General features: G+C 35.7%; 1 protein-coding gene across 1 annotated transcript in view; it reads left to right on the top strand.

Moving 5' to 3' along the window:
• DOCK4 (dedicator of cytokinesis 4) overlaps positions 1-16,695 on the top strand; it is a gene marked incomplete at its 5' end in the record, with an annotated part of 156,630 nt that overhangs the window by 128,462 nt on the left and 11,473 nt on the right. Inside the window, 12 exons of the mRNA XM_027891849.1 lie at positions 1,686-1,790; positions 3,600-3,741; positions 4,337-4,503; positions 5,790-5,876; positions 7,393-7,569; positions 10,895-10,978; positions 12,763-12,882; positions 13,227-13,348; positions 13,600-13,720; positions 14,243-14,324; positions 14,535-14,644; positions 15,786-15,953. Of these exons, the coding sequence (XP_027747650.1) occupies positions 1,686-1,790; positions 3,600-3,741; positions 4,337-4,503; positions 5,790-5,876; positions 7,393-7,569; positions 10,895-10,978; positions 12,763-12,882; positions 13,227-13,348; positions 13,600-13,720; positions 14,243-14,324; positions 14,535-14,644; positions 15,786-15,953 (1,485 nt within the window). The remainder of the gene's footprint in view (positions 1-1,685; positions 1,791-3,599; positions 3,742-4,336; positions 4,504-5,789; positions 5,877-7,392; positions 7,570-10,894; positions 10,979-12,762; positions 12,883-13,226; positions 13,349-13,599; positions 13,721-14,242; positions 14,325-14,534; positions 14,645-15,785; positions 15,954-16,695) is intronic.

Genomic DNA, 16,695 nt, shown 5'->3' with positions numbered 1-16,695 from the left:
ACCTAAATACTTTTCATCAACCAGGAATCCAAAAGCTTTTTAGTTTGGATTACAAAATATTACTTAGAAAATTAAATTTGCAACAGAATGGATCTTAGGTTTGGGTTGCCAATCTTTCTTTTTACCCCGAGGGTTTTTTCTGCAATAAAGATTGTAAAAAAGGAGTGTGAGGTTTGTGAAGAAAAGTGTGAAAATCATAGCTTCATAAAATGGTTTTGGTTGGAAGGGGCCTTAAACATCATCTACTTCCAACCCCTCTTCTGTGGGCAAGGACATCTTCCACCAGACCAAGTTGCTTTGTTTTATTATAAAATTAATATTCTTGCAATGTTTTTACCTGTATAGCATCCTTTTCGTGAGCATGCTCATGCAGAAAAATTATATTACAAATTCACTTTCATTGGTTTCCTACAGTTTATCCAGGGAATCTGGTCTGTGCAGCTCTTCACTAATAGCAGCAGCATATCTTTGCAGCAAACAGCTTGCCACAAACAATGTACACCTTTGCAATTTTTTTTTAATTTACTGCTTAAAGATATGGTCTATTTAATAATATATAGTCAAAATTAATTTTTCCTGGCACAGTCTTTCTGTCTCTTTCATTTTTCTTAGAACTCTAAGCATTGTTTCTCATTATTTCAGATACTGTATTTTAAAGATTATTCACTTTTCCATTTCTTTACCTGCTTCTGATGGATTCAATTTTGAATTACATCCTCCCTTTTAAATGTTCTGTATGTATAGGATGCTTGCTGCTAGGACAGACTCAAGCCCCTTTAATCCAGAGCTACTTAACAACATTATGCAAAATTCTCAACACAGCTATATGGCAGCACTCTCTGTGATCTGCTTATTCCATATGTATTTAGATATGCCACTGGCAGAATTCTGTAAGCAAAAGCACACTGACTATCATCATGTGAATAAAATGATTAGCTTATGCATGTTCAATTAATTGTATTTAATGTGTTTTGTGTTTGAAATGTCCTTCTACTATATCTGTGCCGCCTACTTTAATCCAAAAATGGAGGTGTGGGGATTTCCCATAGCAATATAATTAGACAGCTGTTGATATCATATGCATATTAAATAATTGCTGCATTACTTAAAACAGGGCTAATACTGTGGGGTGTTTTTTTCACAATATTAAAAACTTTGCTGAAAATATCATCAGAAAAAGGGGACTGGCATTAAGATCCCTTCGTGTCAGTGTTTTGAGTGAAATAAAGCAGGATATATTGATCAAAAATTATGTTCATTGCTGTTGTGAGATTTTAAAGGAGCTCACATTTTTTGCTTAAATCATGTGAATGATTTGGACACAACTGTCTTGAATATGGAAATGGGACTTCACTGATTAAACTGACCACATTACTGCTATGTGTTTGGATGATTAGCGGATTACTGGGTCATACGTTTCAAACTGCCTTTCTATTTTACCCCTTTAATATAGGTTCTTCACATTTTAAAGGATTTTTTTTTTAATTCTTGGAAACTTTCAGGTTATTAAAGAAGTATAATTACTTAATCAGGTGCATTCAGAGACTTCTGGACATCCTTGTTGCTCAGAGATAGACTGCAATTCTGGTACTCCAGAGCTGAAAGATACTCCCTTTTGTTATAGCTTATAGTAAAAAAAATGTTTTCAAAAAAGACTAATTGCATTTGTTATCAATCTCACACAGATGATGGAAGCATCTTTATATGATAAAATTATGGATCAACAGCGTTTGGAGCCAGAATTTTTCAGAGTTGGATTCTATGGGAAAAAGTTCCCATTCTTCTTGAGAGTAAGTGAATTGAAAATAAACAGAATGGAGTCATTCTGAAAGGCAGATTATGTCATTCATAATCACTTTCTTTATGTGAAAATTTGTTCATACCATATACAAGTTCTTATCCTGTGAGAAATTCTTTACCCTCATTTTTCAGGGTTAAGAAAAGGTCCTGACTAATGGTAGCCTTCTAGAGTCCCCCATAAACATAATATTCATGTTTATTTTGGAAACCATGCACCTATACGGTTGCACAGACCATTGTCATCTTTTCATGGTAGTTTGTTCCCTTTATCCTGTTCTGTTTCTGCTGGTTGGTGCTCAGAAAAAAGGCTATCAGAAGTATCCCCAATAACGTAGCATTTAAATAATTACAATCCTAAATTCCCTTTTTTAAAAAAATTACTTGGAAGTTCCACATGCTGAGTTTCATTGATTATCAATGTACTAAAACTGACAAGATACATAAAGTTATTACTCTTGATCATTAATCTGGGATTCTGAAGTTACTGGAATGCCCTTCCAAATGTTAGTTGTGTTTACACTGTTCCCCTCTTCCACAGTCTGCAGTGGTTTAGCTGCACTGACTGTCACCTTGGGAAGAGGACAGAATCCCTCTTATTCATGGAGCAGATGCAATCATAATCTAAGCTTCTCTTCCTGTGGTAATTGAAATAAGTGATGAAGGAACCTCCTCTCTGTGTGGAGGCCTAAAAAGCCCAATTTGTCTTTCCCTTAGTGATGGGGAAAATTATGATTTCTAAATGGTAATTATAGAATGAAACTCTCCCCTTTAAAAGTAATTCACAAAAAGAATTTAGTGGGAAGATAGTTCTTGATGTTACCTAATGGTCATCTTAATATAAATTCTGTTATATTTTAATTTGAAGACATTAATTAGAAAGAATTTAGTGTTTAGATTGCTAAGCGGCCACCAATGAAGTAAAATTACTGGAAGAAGTTAACTTGCACAACAGTGCAGTACTTTCAGACCTTAGGTCTTCCACTACTTAGACATCTTCTTATGCATTTTTCAAGTTAAATGTGCACAGCATAGATTTATGCTTGCAACACCAACAAGGATAAACTTAATACATTTGATTTATTCTTTCTTATGACAAAGCAGTTTGTAAGTCTAGCTGTGTTTGCTGTAGAAGGAATAAAGAATAAACTTCATAATAAAGATTTCACATTTTAATTTTAGTTGAACAATAATCTGTTACAGTTGTTTTCTTGTAGCAATTCCCATGAAAGTTCCCAGAATTCAATGCCAGAAGTATTCTTCATATTGCAAAAACTGGATCATTTTAAATTACCAGGCTGATAACTGATAAACATTTAGAGCATAAGGCAAATTTAATGCCTTCTACCAATTTTCTCATGCAATGTTTTTCTTCACAACTGTATAACATCAGAGCAAATTTTCTTAGTTCCTTATAGAATTGACTTCCAACCTGTTTCATTGTCTGAACTGTTTGTCAGGTTATGTTTCTGTTACATATTTTGTGCGCTCTGATATGTCATTTTAGTTACATACTTTGCTTCACTAAGAACAATTTCTCCCTTCAGATTTTTATTAAACTTTGAAGTATTGTTGTTCCATTTTTCTGGACTTTTGAAAAAAAAACATACCTTATATGGTAAAATTTCCTTCTTCTAAGTAACCTGTTCTTTCTAGATTCCTTATTTGCATTCTTGCCTTTTGTTTCTTATTTCTCCGGTCTTAAAATGATGCCTGGGAAGTCTGTATTTAAGAGCTTGTGTTTGGATCTAAATTATTTTCATGTAACTTGCTCTTCATTTCTGTTTTCTTATTCTGCTCAGAATAAGGAATTTGTTTGCCGAGGACATGACTATGAAAGGCTGGAGGCCTTCCAGCAGCGAATGTTGAATGAGTTCCCACATGCCATTGCTATGCAACATGCTAATCAGCCAGATGAGACCATCTTTCAGGCAGAAGCACAGTGTATCCACATAATCACAAAGCTATACTCTGCAGTTATATCTTTCATGCTTTTAAAAAATGTAGGGGCACCTATAGACAATTTCAGTCACAAATGTGACTCCCTTGAAATAAATGGTAGGTGAGAATTACCCTGAATTTTGTCCCCATCACTATTATGTTTGGATTTTTTTTTTTTTATCTGTTGATTTTATTTAAAAATTCTTTGACAGGTTATTGACATTCTTCAGTTAAAAATACGTGTAGAATTATCACTGCTGTGATAATGGTGTATCAGTTCAAGTTACAGTAATTTAACTTCTTACAGTACATTATGTTAGCCTGACATGGCATACTGTGTGTAAGAATGTATTTATTAAATCCCTTTACTCCACGTCCTAGGCCATGTAAGTAGCTCTATTTCCAAAAAAAAAAGATGAAATTTTCAACAAAACAGTACAAAGAAATCCCAAAGGATCAAAAAATCTCTCCGGCTCCTTTCCCAAACCATTAATAGTCTAGGATACACAGTTTTTAAAGATGTTTCTGTAATGCTTCAGAAGTCAATACACTTTGCTAATTTGAGTGAAGTGGGTTAGCCTTAACCCTCTACATATAGATCTGCAGATTTATGCAGTGACACCAATTCCAGAAAACCAGGAAGTCTTGCAGAGAGATGGCATTCCTGATAATATCAAGAGCTTTTACAAAGTAAATCACATCTGGCGATTCCGATATGACAGGCCATTTCACAAAGGGACCAAGGACAAGGAAAATGAATTCAAGGTAAAGTATCATGCCCTTTCCTGAGCTCCTGGACCTTTGGATTTATTTGTAACATCAACAAGCTGTGTTATTGAAACATCATCTCTAGTTGTGTTACTCAACTGAGTGTGGTATAACAAGTCCTCTAGAGGAGATGTATCTCAGGTTTGACTATTTCATTTCTTATTTTGAATAAAATAATACAAAAAATATATAGGACATGCATAGGTCTCATTGTATATGTGAATAGGGGTGAAAAACTTACCCATTTGGTTTTTTGCATCCGTGATGTATAGAAGGCAGAACTGGAGAGAGCAGAGTAGTCTCCAGAAGAGTTTCTAAGGCAGATGAGAAAACGTTAAGTATGTAATCTGGAGTATGGGTAGGACTGCCTAAAGTTATCTCTCCCTAGAGCAAAGGAGAGACAGTTTTGACTAAATTGCAGCATAATGTTCTGTTCATGTGATATCAAGATTAAAAGCTACCTCTGAACTTAGAGATTGTCTAAGGTGAAAACCATAACTCCTTCCCTGATATGTAAATTCCTTCTGTTCCTCCTAATAAAAATGTCACACCGAAAATTCATCTTTTGGTGTAATTTTAATTCTGACCCATAGAAACACATCCTGATGCAGAATATATTCTTGCATTCAGACAGACAAAAAGAGTTATCCTGTAATATTTTTTATGAAGTTAGAGGAAAGAACCTTAAGGCTAATAAATTAGCTAAATTGAGTCACTACTGTTTTCTAAGTTAAGTTTAGGCTTTGTTTTAAATATACAGGTTTTTGTGTAAGCAATATCCTATGTGTTCATTTGTCATTTTACAAACCACTTGCATGAAGTGTTTACCACTAGTACACTTGAGTATCCCATCAGCCATGCTTTGTGGAATCTCAGATAGGACTTCACAGAGGAGAGATGGTCACACTCTGAGATCTTTAAGTTGTTCTGCTTCTGAACTCTCGCTCTTCTCAGATGTTATCTTGGAAAGGAAATATTAAAATGTTAATTCAGTTGTGAATGACTTTTGGACGTTTGGGAACAACATATAGTATAGATTAATACCACACTTAAGAGTCAGCAGAAGAATCAACAGAAATTAGTGCTTAGTAGTAGGAGATAGAAAGTAAGAAAGTGAATGCCATCAGCTTATGGGATAGACATTTCAGTAGGAACTTGAATGTTAGTACTTTTTTTTTAATGTGTATTATTACTTAAGTGAAGGTATTCATAAAGAAACCTGAGAATAATTAAGGGAAATATAGAGGCAAAGTAGGGAAATAAACTCTTTTTGTATATTGTAGAGTCTATGGGTAGAGAGAACCACACTGATCTTGGTGCAGAGTTTACCTGGAATATCTCGTTGGTTTGAAGTGGAAAAACGTGAAGTGGTGAGTATTTTGAGTTTTCTGATTTCTCTTGTCTTGAAAAGTATTGTTAAGAACCAACCTTATGATTCATTTAAACAGGAAAAAAGAAGTTGAGAAAAATAATGGACACACAGAGGCAACACATTGTCAGCAAATTGCTTTCTTAAAACTCAGCATGATGTAACATTTAATACTTAGAGTATCTATAGATTTATGCATCTTTTAGTATACTTGGTAAGGAAACATTCTCCAAGTTCCTGTGCTACAATAAATGCCACGAGCTGCTCAGCAGAACCTGTAGCAATAGGGTCTAATGTAGCAATCTGTTACTGACACATTGTAATTTCTTCTCCTTCCTTGTTATATTTCTTAGAAAATCTTTAAATACATTCCAATTGTATTCAGAGGAGATCTTCTCCTATAAAGACCTCTAAATAACTGGTCAGTTGTTGAGGCCAGGAGTACAACACCTATAATTATTTTCCTTCTTGCCAAAGCCAATTTTACAATAATCCCTTTAAATACGAGGATACTATAGTACAAGTGATTTTCTTTAAAACTCTATTGTGTTTTTCTTTCATAATAACAACAAAATGTCATTTGTTCACCATCCTGATATTCTTCTCTAGAAAACCAAAAATGGAGTTTAGTACAAATCAAAAAATTGTGTGTGACATGAGAAATTTTGTCAGTTGACTTCTGCTGAGTCCTTACTGGGTTAATATGACCCCTAATCTGAAGACCCTTGGTTTATTGTCATGTTACCATTATAGTCACCATTTCCAAAAGCTAACTGTAATAATTTTTCCTGGGCATGTATGAGATTATGACTCAGATTTGTGCTTGTATGTTTTGGTAAATTAGAGCAGCTGCAGACCTGTACTCTTCTCATTGCTCAGCTTTTTGTCTCTGCTGCAGTTGGTACTACCTGTGAGAAAAGCTTTGTTTCCGCTGCAGTTCATGCTACCCATGAGAAAAGCTTCCTCTCCGAGAGATGAGGGGCACATCCTGCTCAAGGACTGGCCTTTGACTGTAACTTGGTCATCATCTCAGCTCAAAGCTTACATTCAGATTCCTCACTCATAATGTCTAGTTGTTGATTTCGTTTTGGGTGGGGAAACTAAGTCACCAAGACTTGAACTCTGCTCTGTGCCCTTAATCTGCTGAATCTCAAGCCCAGTTTAGGTAAGGTTACCAAGGACGGTTTATCCCTGAACTCCAGGAGTTGCACTACTGGCTGAAAGTATGTGAGTGTTTTGTAGCAAGGGCTGAGTCATCTCTCAAGGTCAGATAACAAATCTGCATGAGAGGGACAGTTGTTTGTTTTGGTCATTGATTACATGATAAAATCAAATCTCTCTGTGCACAGAGTGTATACTCATGGAGTATAACCCAGGTGAGGAGAATTTTCTGTTCCGGTACTCTAGAACATAGAATAACATTGTTTTCTTTTAAGAAATCAAAAATTACCCATAGTATTATTTCATCTTTCAGCTGAAGATTAAGTTGTTTGCAATGTTGCTCACTCTCCTTTCAGGTGGAAATGAGTCCCCTTGAGAATGCTATTGAAGTGTTAGAAAATAAGAACCAGCAGCTGAGAACACTGATTAGTCAGTGTCAAACACGACAGATGCAGAACATTAACCCTCTCACAATGTGTCTAAATGGGGTCATTGATGCTGCAGTTAATGGAGGAGTTGCTAGATACCAAGAGGTAAGCAATTTATTTCCATTTATTAAAAATTCAACGTCTTTCTTTGTACAGATGCAGCTCCTCTGTATGAAGTAAGGACAGAAAGTATTATATGAATAATAGTTATAATTATACCTACATTGCAGTTTTGGGTAGGTGATATTAAGGATGTGTAGTTTATTGAAACAACTATTTTGCTGCAGATAACACCGTAAACTTATTCCAGCAATGAGTCAATTCATAATTACCTTGGATTCTTCAGTGATTTTTTTTTAAATATTCAATACATAGTTAATTGTAAGTACATTATTATAGTACATTGCCTATTCTAGGTCAGGAGCTACTTCTGGCCAACCAGCAAATCTACTTTGTTGTGCTGACATTCTCATTTTCATATATATATATATATATATATATATATGAAATTCTCAGTAATAAATTTATTATCTTGAAGAATCTTAATAATTTTCTAGATCCTTCTTGTTTCTCTTTTACAAGTTTTAAGGAAAGCTATTTTCGGGGGAGGAAGAAAAATCTAGAAAAAATACTTATAATTAAGAAATGTCTAACACCAGATTTGTTCCCAAAAGTTGCTGCTCATTATTATAATTTCTGAATCACCTTAGGAGAACTGTAAGCGTTTGGGATGCTGAATTTGCACAAAGTTCTGTGGAATTTTGAAACCGCAGTAAAAAGAAAAAATTTTTTTTTTCAGCCCAACTTGATCTTCCTCTTTCTCCATAGTCTTATGAAATACTTGAGTCTGCTGGTTGTTCCTTTGAAAATGTCTCATTAAATAACATTCTGTCCACTTGTCTCAAAGGGTGCAAGATTCGCTGTTCACTCAACAGTGTTAAATTTGATAAAACTGCATCTAAATTAAACTACAGGAAATTGAATCTGCTATAGTGTTAGAATCTGTCATCAAAACTGCAGTGTTATGAAAATTGTGAGACTAAAGAAAAGCAGTAACATGTTTGATGTTTCCCAACTGCCTTAAACAACAACAAAACTGTTTAACATAGTAAAGCACCATGAAGGGAGTCCCTGGAGAAATACAGTCATGTCAAAACTATGTCTGGTTTGAATTAACAGTGTCAGAGTGTCTCTGCATAGCTCTCCATTCTTTACAGGCATGTTACTTGCTCCTTTCTTATTGTTGTTGTTAGCTGCAGTTCTTGACCTCCTGGACAGTGTTCAAGTTTCAATTCCCTTCTGCCTTTTTTTTTTCCCCCATTTCACCCTCGTTCTTCCCTTGCATGTCCCTTTTTCAGTCTCTGTATGTCTTCCTGTTGTTTTACCAGTTCTTATCTTCTACTTTTCCTGTTATCCCCCCCTCTGTAAATGCTCTTCCCTTCTGCCCTGTACAAAGCTCAAGACTCATTCAATCTTGGAGCATTTGCTCTTGGGGTAAGCATGACCATGTCTTTAATGTCTTCACCAATATCTTACTTCCCTTCAGGCGACTTTCAAGCCTTAAGAAGTGTCCTTTGGCCAGCTGCTGCCTTCTTGATTCTGCCTTACTTCCCCTGCCTTTTTCTTCTTTTTTTCCCCCTTCCCTTTTCCTCTCCCCCCCGCCCCTCCTGATGGGGAAAAACAAAAAAAACAAGCAGCTTTTCTAATTATCCAGCGCTTTGGTATTGCAGATATTAAAGCTATACATTCACTAGATTCGATACAAGAACAGACTCTAGGAAAATTTACAGAAGTTATAGTTATTATGCAGCACCTTTATGTATGCTAAAAAGACTGAACCACTGATTTTTTTAAAAAAAAAATTCTAAATTCTGCTGGAAAAACATGAAGAGCTGTTTTGATGCCCACTAAGACCTCTCAACTGCAATTTGTAGTGCAACTTACATTTCTTTTCACTCTTCTACATGTGCTAGATGAGTAGAGGCCCTTTCATGATTAATTATTGGAAGCCACTGGTTCCAAAAATGTTACTGAATTTAGTCAAATTCTGATAAGTACTGGCAATTTTGTTTGAAGTTAGATTATTACATCTCTAACTCACAGTATAGATCTCTATGAATCTCAGCCCAAAACTGCTGGGACATCACCTGCTCAATATTAGAACATTAAGGTTGTAGCTGAGGGGAAAAAAACCTCATCAGCTGGCAGAAGTTTGGGGTTTAGGATTTTAGCAAGTATCAGAGGATTCCTTCTAACAACTTAAACCTGAGTTTTTGTAGTTTACTTATCTGCAGCAAAAGGACTATGTGAAATAAATATTGTTCTTCATGGTATCAGCGTTTCCTAAGTAGGTCTCAGTACGTTCTTGTTACGGTTTGTCACAGCGTGAAATCTTGGAACTTAATCAGAGGAAGGCATATATTTATCTCTAGTTTTGCTCCCCATATTTATAAATGCTTCTGATAGCAAAGATTTTAAGAGCTAAAGTTGGATGGAGAACCCAGAGAGAAGTCTATGAGGGAAATGCTAAGACAGGTGCAAAAGGAAAACATAGCCCAGAGTGGCCTCTATTATCCTCTCAACTCTGGGGATGGAAAGCCATGTGTATGTATGTATAGATATATTTAGAGACACTTTTTTTGACAAACGCATTTTTTAAAAGCTTTAGAAATCTTTCAAATAAGCTACTGGGCATTGTATTTACAGAATAGTGTCAAGAATTGTAAACTCAATATAATCCCCCTGCATGGTAGAATAGTCATTATGTTAAGAAAGGTACAATCATGAACAAAGAGGGGGAGTACTATGACCAGACCATTGCAGGTGGGTAAAATGACTTTGGGGTATTATAGCTGGTGCAATTTGAGCATTGAAAATGGACTGGAAAGTTATGTAAGCTCATAAACATATTTGGATGTTGGTCAGATGATCACTGTGAGTTCTTTAGAACATTATTTATATTAAGTGAACAAGAAGATAATGTCACAGCTCTGATATATGTAATAGCATACAATTCCACACTGTTGTTGTCTTTACATTTAAGAACAAGGAAGCTCATAGTATGAAAAGAGAGGAAAATCAAACTCTTTGTAATTATTTGAAACTTCTGTGTCACAATTACTGGGGAAGAGATATTTGGTTCAAGTAACCTGTGTTTGTTGCAGGTTTCAAAATTTGCTTCAGGTCTGTCCTGAATACTAAACAACTTAAAAATGCCACTCAAGAGAGGCTACATTTTTTTTGCCTATAATCTTCACCAATTAGTTTGTGATAATTAATTATTTAATATGTATGATCCATTATTGCAGTAGAAAGGAACTTTAAAAATATATGAAAATATTACATAGAAACTTGTTTTAAAAAAAAACTCCAAACCTGAAAGAGTTGTGTTTTTACTCACTTTGTTACTTTGTGATTTTATTCTGCTTAGGCATTCTTCATCAAAGAATACATCTTGAACCATCCAGAGGATGGAGAGAAGATCACACGCTTGAGAGAGCTGATGCTCGAGCAGGTACAGTGGGGAAAAGACTGACTAGGTGGCCTGCTCAAGCTGTTTTAAGTAGACAGTAACTTCCTATGCAAGCAGGTTTCTGGGTCATGTTAATATTTTTTCTCTAGTCCTTTCCATCATCACCTTAATTACTTCAAACTATTTAAAATTAAAAGTTGAATGAGAAGCCTGTTCTGTCATGCTCATACACAAATATTTGCACAACATATTTTATCACTAGTACAGAATAAACGCTATTGAAACATTTATTATTTATTGAAAATATTGAAAATTATTATTTATTGAAACTTTCATTGAAACATTTGATGGCTTCAGCAAATACTTCTTTTTTACCAATATTACAGAACAAATATTTTCACTACAAGGTTTGCCATAAGAGCAAAAAGGCATGAAAAAATCTTATTTCAATGAAAGTTATCTAATGATAATTGGCAAAGTAGGTAGGCAATAAAATAAATGCCAAGTGATTATATTAAACAGAGGAGTATTCTATGCATTACATAATTTTTTAATTATTTCTTCATTACTTTGTAAGACAATGACCTTCCAGCCTCAAATATGAAGCATCTCCATTTGAAAATGCTGAACATTTTTTTTTTAATCAAAGACCTTACGAAGTATTTCAGCTTTTTTAACTGACCATTACCTATCTTTGTTTTATGCAGCATGTTGAAATTTCAAATTTTATTGCCAGTTTAGGATAAAAAAGTCAGAGTATTGCAATTTGGCAAGATGGAAATTCCACTTTTCATCAGCATGTGGTATGTTTTTGGTTAGATCAGCTGAATGACAGATCCTCAGACAGTATAAGTCAGAATAGATTCAATGAGCTCACTTTCATTTAGATAAAGTACAGTAATTTAAATTGCAGTTTTGAATTTCAATTCAAGCTATAGCTAATCTCACTAACCTTTACAGTGTAAAACTGGAGTTAATAACTTCCTGTGACAAAACTGAATTCCAAGCAATAGCGGTTAAAGCCTAGCTGGCACCCACAGATGATTTAACGTGGAGATTCAGAAGGGCTGGGATGGCTGTGCATGTGGATGGATGTGCTGCAGTCCTGACCTTGGGTCAGTGATGCTGTGCAGCTGCATGCCTACTCGCAGACTGTCTGAAAACGTCAGCTAGTAGCTCTCATCCAAAGATATTACAACATACTCTAGCTATTTTGTTTTTAAGTTTGAGTTCATCTGATTCCTCATGAAACCAGTTCAATATTTTGGATGCCTATGGCCAAATTTGAACAAGATTAGGAGTTTCAGTAATGTTATTCTGAAGCCTGTCATGCCTTGTGTCAAGAATATACATAAAGCCATGACTTACAGAGGTCTCTGGGGAGTTGGAATAGGAAAGGAGGCCATGGACTTCCTTGCAAATGTATTACAGGGTCTCTGGTAGATGTGGCTATTGCTGTGGTTTCATGCTTTTTACAAATGTTCTTGTAGAAAATAGCTTTTATTTAAGGTTTAGAGCTGCTGCTTTTTAAAGCTACTATTTAGCCAGATTTTTCACTATATTATTCATAGTGGATTTTATATTGGAGTTGAATTTGCATAGGTGAAACCTTTGGGAAAGTTGAATAGTAAATGGGAAGGGGCGTAAATCCTCTTGTGTGTTTCTGCTTTTGGTCCTAGGCCTTGTTTGATTACAGGACTTTCAGGCAGTTAGATTGATGCTCTTAAGGCAATGTGCATTTTATTAGATTTTTTTTTATTAGTATCCTGGTTGATGATGAAAGCTTACAGAAAATGTATCAAAAATGTATTTTTCCCTCACTGCAGGCTCAAATTCTAGAATTTGGCTTGGCTGTGCACGAGAAGGTGGTGCCACAGGACATGAGGCCGCTACACAAAAAGCTGGTGGATCAGTTCTTTGTGATGAAGTCAAGCTTGGGAATACAGGTACGTGAGCAGTTGCATGGATAGACCAGGAGAGCATTCAGCTGCACTAAGGATCGTTTCATTTTCCCAAGCAGCAAACAGTGACACCTTCTGGTTGGTTGTCCACGTTACAGCTTGTAGTTTTGCAGAACCACAAAGTGAAGAGAAACATAAACTTTCCATACTGTGCAGAGAAAAGTAGTCACGTTTTACTATCAGCAGTGAAAAGTTAAAATATTTTTCATACTAATGATGAAGGTGATCCAAAATGCAGATATAACTATTGAAATTACTTTCTGTATTTTTACAAAATGCTTATTGGTATTATGTTTGTTTGAATTAATCTTCTTTTGATAACTTACCAGGAATTTTCTGCCTGTGTACAAGCTAGTCCTGTTCATTTTCCAAATGGAAGTCCTCGTGTATGCCGAAATTCCATGCCTATTTCCATGAGCCCTGATGCTGCCAGGGTAATACCACGACGCAGGCAAGTTAAAATACTAGTAACTGGCTTTTGTTAGTGGAAGATAACCCATAAAATACTTCTGTAATGTGTATGCTTTCTTGTATGATCTACCTGAAATATCTTCAGCCATGAATAGCTGGTATATATATTATCTCTCTCTTTCTCTCCCTCCCCCCGCAATCCCCAAATGAACTTTAAAGATTAGTAAACATGTGCTGTTTTCCCATGACAATTAGAGTTAACAATTTTGTATTTCATTATTCTTATATTAGCCCCTTGAGTTACCCAGCTGTCAATCGGTATTCATCCTCATCACTGTCATCCCAAGCTTCTGCTGAAGTCAGCAATATCACTGGGCAGTCAGAAAGCTCAGATGAAGTTTTTAACATGCAGGTACAAATTACTGTGATTCTTTAAGCTATACAGAATCTTTCTTACAGGGCTATTTAGTAAAGTAATGGTTCTGTTATTTAATTCAGAAATCTCAACATTATTGCTGATGTTTTAAAAAACAAATCTTTAAATGGGCTTTTAACCTCATTAACTTAGAAATAACTTTTTATGTAACTGTTTTCTCTTGTTTAGATCAAAGCATTAATTTTTTACAAATGTAATAAGGAGCAATGAGTGGACTATGATGCAAAGTCATCTGACCTTACATAGACCTTTCTGTCCACTTGTCACAGTGGGATGTAATTGTTTCACTGTATTAATTATATTTATATTTATTCAATGTTTTACTACATCTTGTGTAATTAGTTTAATTCTCTTTATACTGGTTCACTATTTAGAAATACTGGTAATCTACTCTAAGATATTACAAGTTCTTTGTTCTAGTGAAAAGTATGCTATAAATTTTTGTTTTCCAAACTAGCAAGTGTGATATGGTAACAACAGTATCTCTTCTATATGCAGCCTAGTCCGTCTACCTCAAGCCTGAGTTCTACTCATTCTGCTTCACCTAACGTGACCAGTTCTGCTCCATCCAGTGCCAGAGGTCAGTGCTCATCACTTATGGTAAACCATATTAAATTATACTTGATACATTACGCAGCTGAATGTTTGCATGACAGCATTGGTCAAACATTAAATGTAGCCAATTATTTGAGGAATATGAATTGTTGGGGACAGAGGATTTCTTTGTCATAAGCATAGAATTGAAATGTTTCACTGAATGAATTTAATCACTCGACACATTTATTTCTAGCCTCTCCTCTGTTGTCTGACAAACATAAGCATTCCCGAGAAAACTCTTGCCTGTCTCCTAGAGAGAGGCCCTGCAGTGCCATCTACCCTACTCCTTCGGAAACTTCGCAGGTAAGAAGTTTGTTAGGAGTCCTCAGAGCACAATAGCTCAGAAGACACATGCTGAACTTCGAGCGGATTCAGTCTGCTCATTGTTTTCAATTTTCAAGGGATTTTTTGTGTTTTTATAAGCTAATACTCTAAGATATTTTACATAAAAGAGGTGTGAATAGAATACATGATATTTGATCGCATTTCTGCTTGATTTCCCTAGGTTTAGATCTGTTTCTATACATTTACTCAATGCAGTGAGAGAGAGAGACAGAAACTTAGCAGCTGACACAGCCTGCTTGTGTGGAACAACAGCATTTGTTCTATCTAGGGAAGAAGGAAAAAGAAAGAAAAACTATTGTTGTGGCAGTTATCCTCATTGACTTCCCCTTTATTTCTTCTGAGAAAGCTAATCCTAGCCACTGTGAAATAATAACTCATTCCATGTGGCAATTCCTATTTTTCAGTGTAGTTTCAGAAAAAAAAGCATAGACATCTCATTACTCCAAGGAAAAAAAATTAATTGTGTTCTTACCTTAAAATACTGTTATATAGGTCTTTATGAAATGCGTTTCTTTTGGGTATTCTGAAATGGAAAATGAGCTTGGCGAGCTGGCCAATATTGAATTCTTATTTCATCTTTTCTTATTAATGGACCTATTTTCCTTTAAGTGCTTTCCTTTAACACAATTGCTGTTTTAATCTCTGCCATCACACAATGCACCTCTTGCTGAAGCTGAGAAAGATAAGAACATAAGTACAGTGTTAAACGCCCTCCTTTCAACACTCATTTCTACCAAAAGTTTTACCTCTGATAAAAACCAACTTGCTAGTCCAGGATCCTTTGTTTTAGAAATTATTTATTGGTTTCTCATTAGTTCTTTTCTTGTCCCTTGTTTCTTCAATTATTGAACTGGCTCTTGATTTAATTTTTTATTTCTTTTCTATTTAAGTCCTCATGCTGGTATCTGAGGGCTTAAGATGTAATACTGAAGCTTAGCCAGACTTAAGGACAGTTCTACTTACAGTAGATATATCAACTGGGCACTTCCTCGGTGGTAGTGGAGCCAAAACAACATGCAGGAAAGATCAGGAGATGTTCTTTAAATAAAGCGGTTTTACAGTTTGCCGCAAAGAAAAATTATCCCATTTTTGCTCCCAGACTACAAACTCTTGCTTTGCCAAGTGGAATGCGACTTCTATCCCCCATTCTATCCGAGATTCCATAAGGGAGGCTGAGGAGCTCGTAGGCCCAGTCTCCGCTCTCTCTGAGACTCGCCCAGCAGGAAAATCTCCCAATCTGTCTCTACCCTCAGTGTCCCATGAGAGGGTAAGTAGAAAATTAACTTGCTCATACAGTGAAGTATGTTTTGAAGGTGAGAAGGTCTGACAGTTTCTTTCTGCCCTTATAACCAGAAATGAAGATATATCTTTCCAGGGAAAGGTGAAATTTCTTTCTCTGGTGCTCTGTTCCCATAGCAGTAAAAATAGATTGTGATCAGAAACAAAATCATGATTCTTTGCCTTCTGATTAAGAATGGGAAAAGAAATCCTCAGGACAATTGTAAGGAGATATCTTAGAGATACTTGCAACTCTCATTAGAATTTATCTGCGCAAACTGTTCCCTGTCCTTTCTACTTTTATTCTAATACCAGTTAATTTCAACAGTCTTGGTTGGAGCTTCACACTAAGTTAAAGAGGAAAGAACGACCCATTTATGAAAGACTTTGTTACAGCTTGATGAAAGCAATTTTCACATTAGTGTTTCAGTTGGGAAAGATGAGATACACAGGCAAATTCCTGCACTGGAAGTCCTTTCAGGCCATAGCTACCTTATTTAAGGAAATTTGATGGACTTCATAGAACAAGACCACAGCAGTAGTTCATCCACTTCCCTCATTAAAATTGATGCTCAAGGTTATGTACAGCTGCTTTCAGTCAACATCCATTTGTGCTTGCTTTGTGATCTCTGGCTGAGTGATTGTACAGTGTCTCTCCAGCTCTTCCCATACTCTGAAGAGAAATGCCTGCTGTCATTGACTGGTCAACAAGCCTCCTTGGTTTTTGCACT

The sequence above is a fragment of the Empidonax traillii genome, unplaced genomic scaffold, assembly GCF_003031625.1.
Source record: "Empidonax traillii isolate 1590-97213 ecotype Southwest subspecies unplaced genomic scaffold, ASM303162v1 scaffold332:size1087224, whole genome shotgun sequence".
NCBI lineage: Eukaryota > Metazoa > Chordata > Aves > Passeriformes > Tyrannidae > Empidonax > Empidonax traillii.
This window is presented reverse-complemented; position numbering and strand designations above follow the sequence as displayed.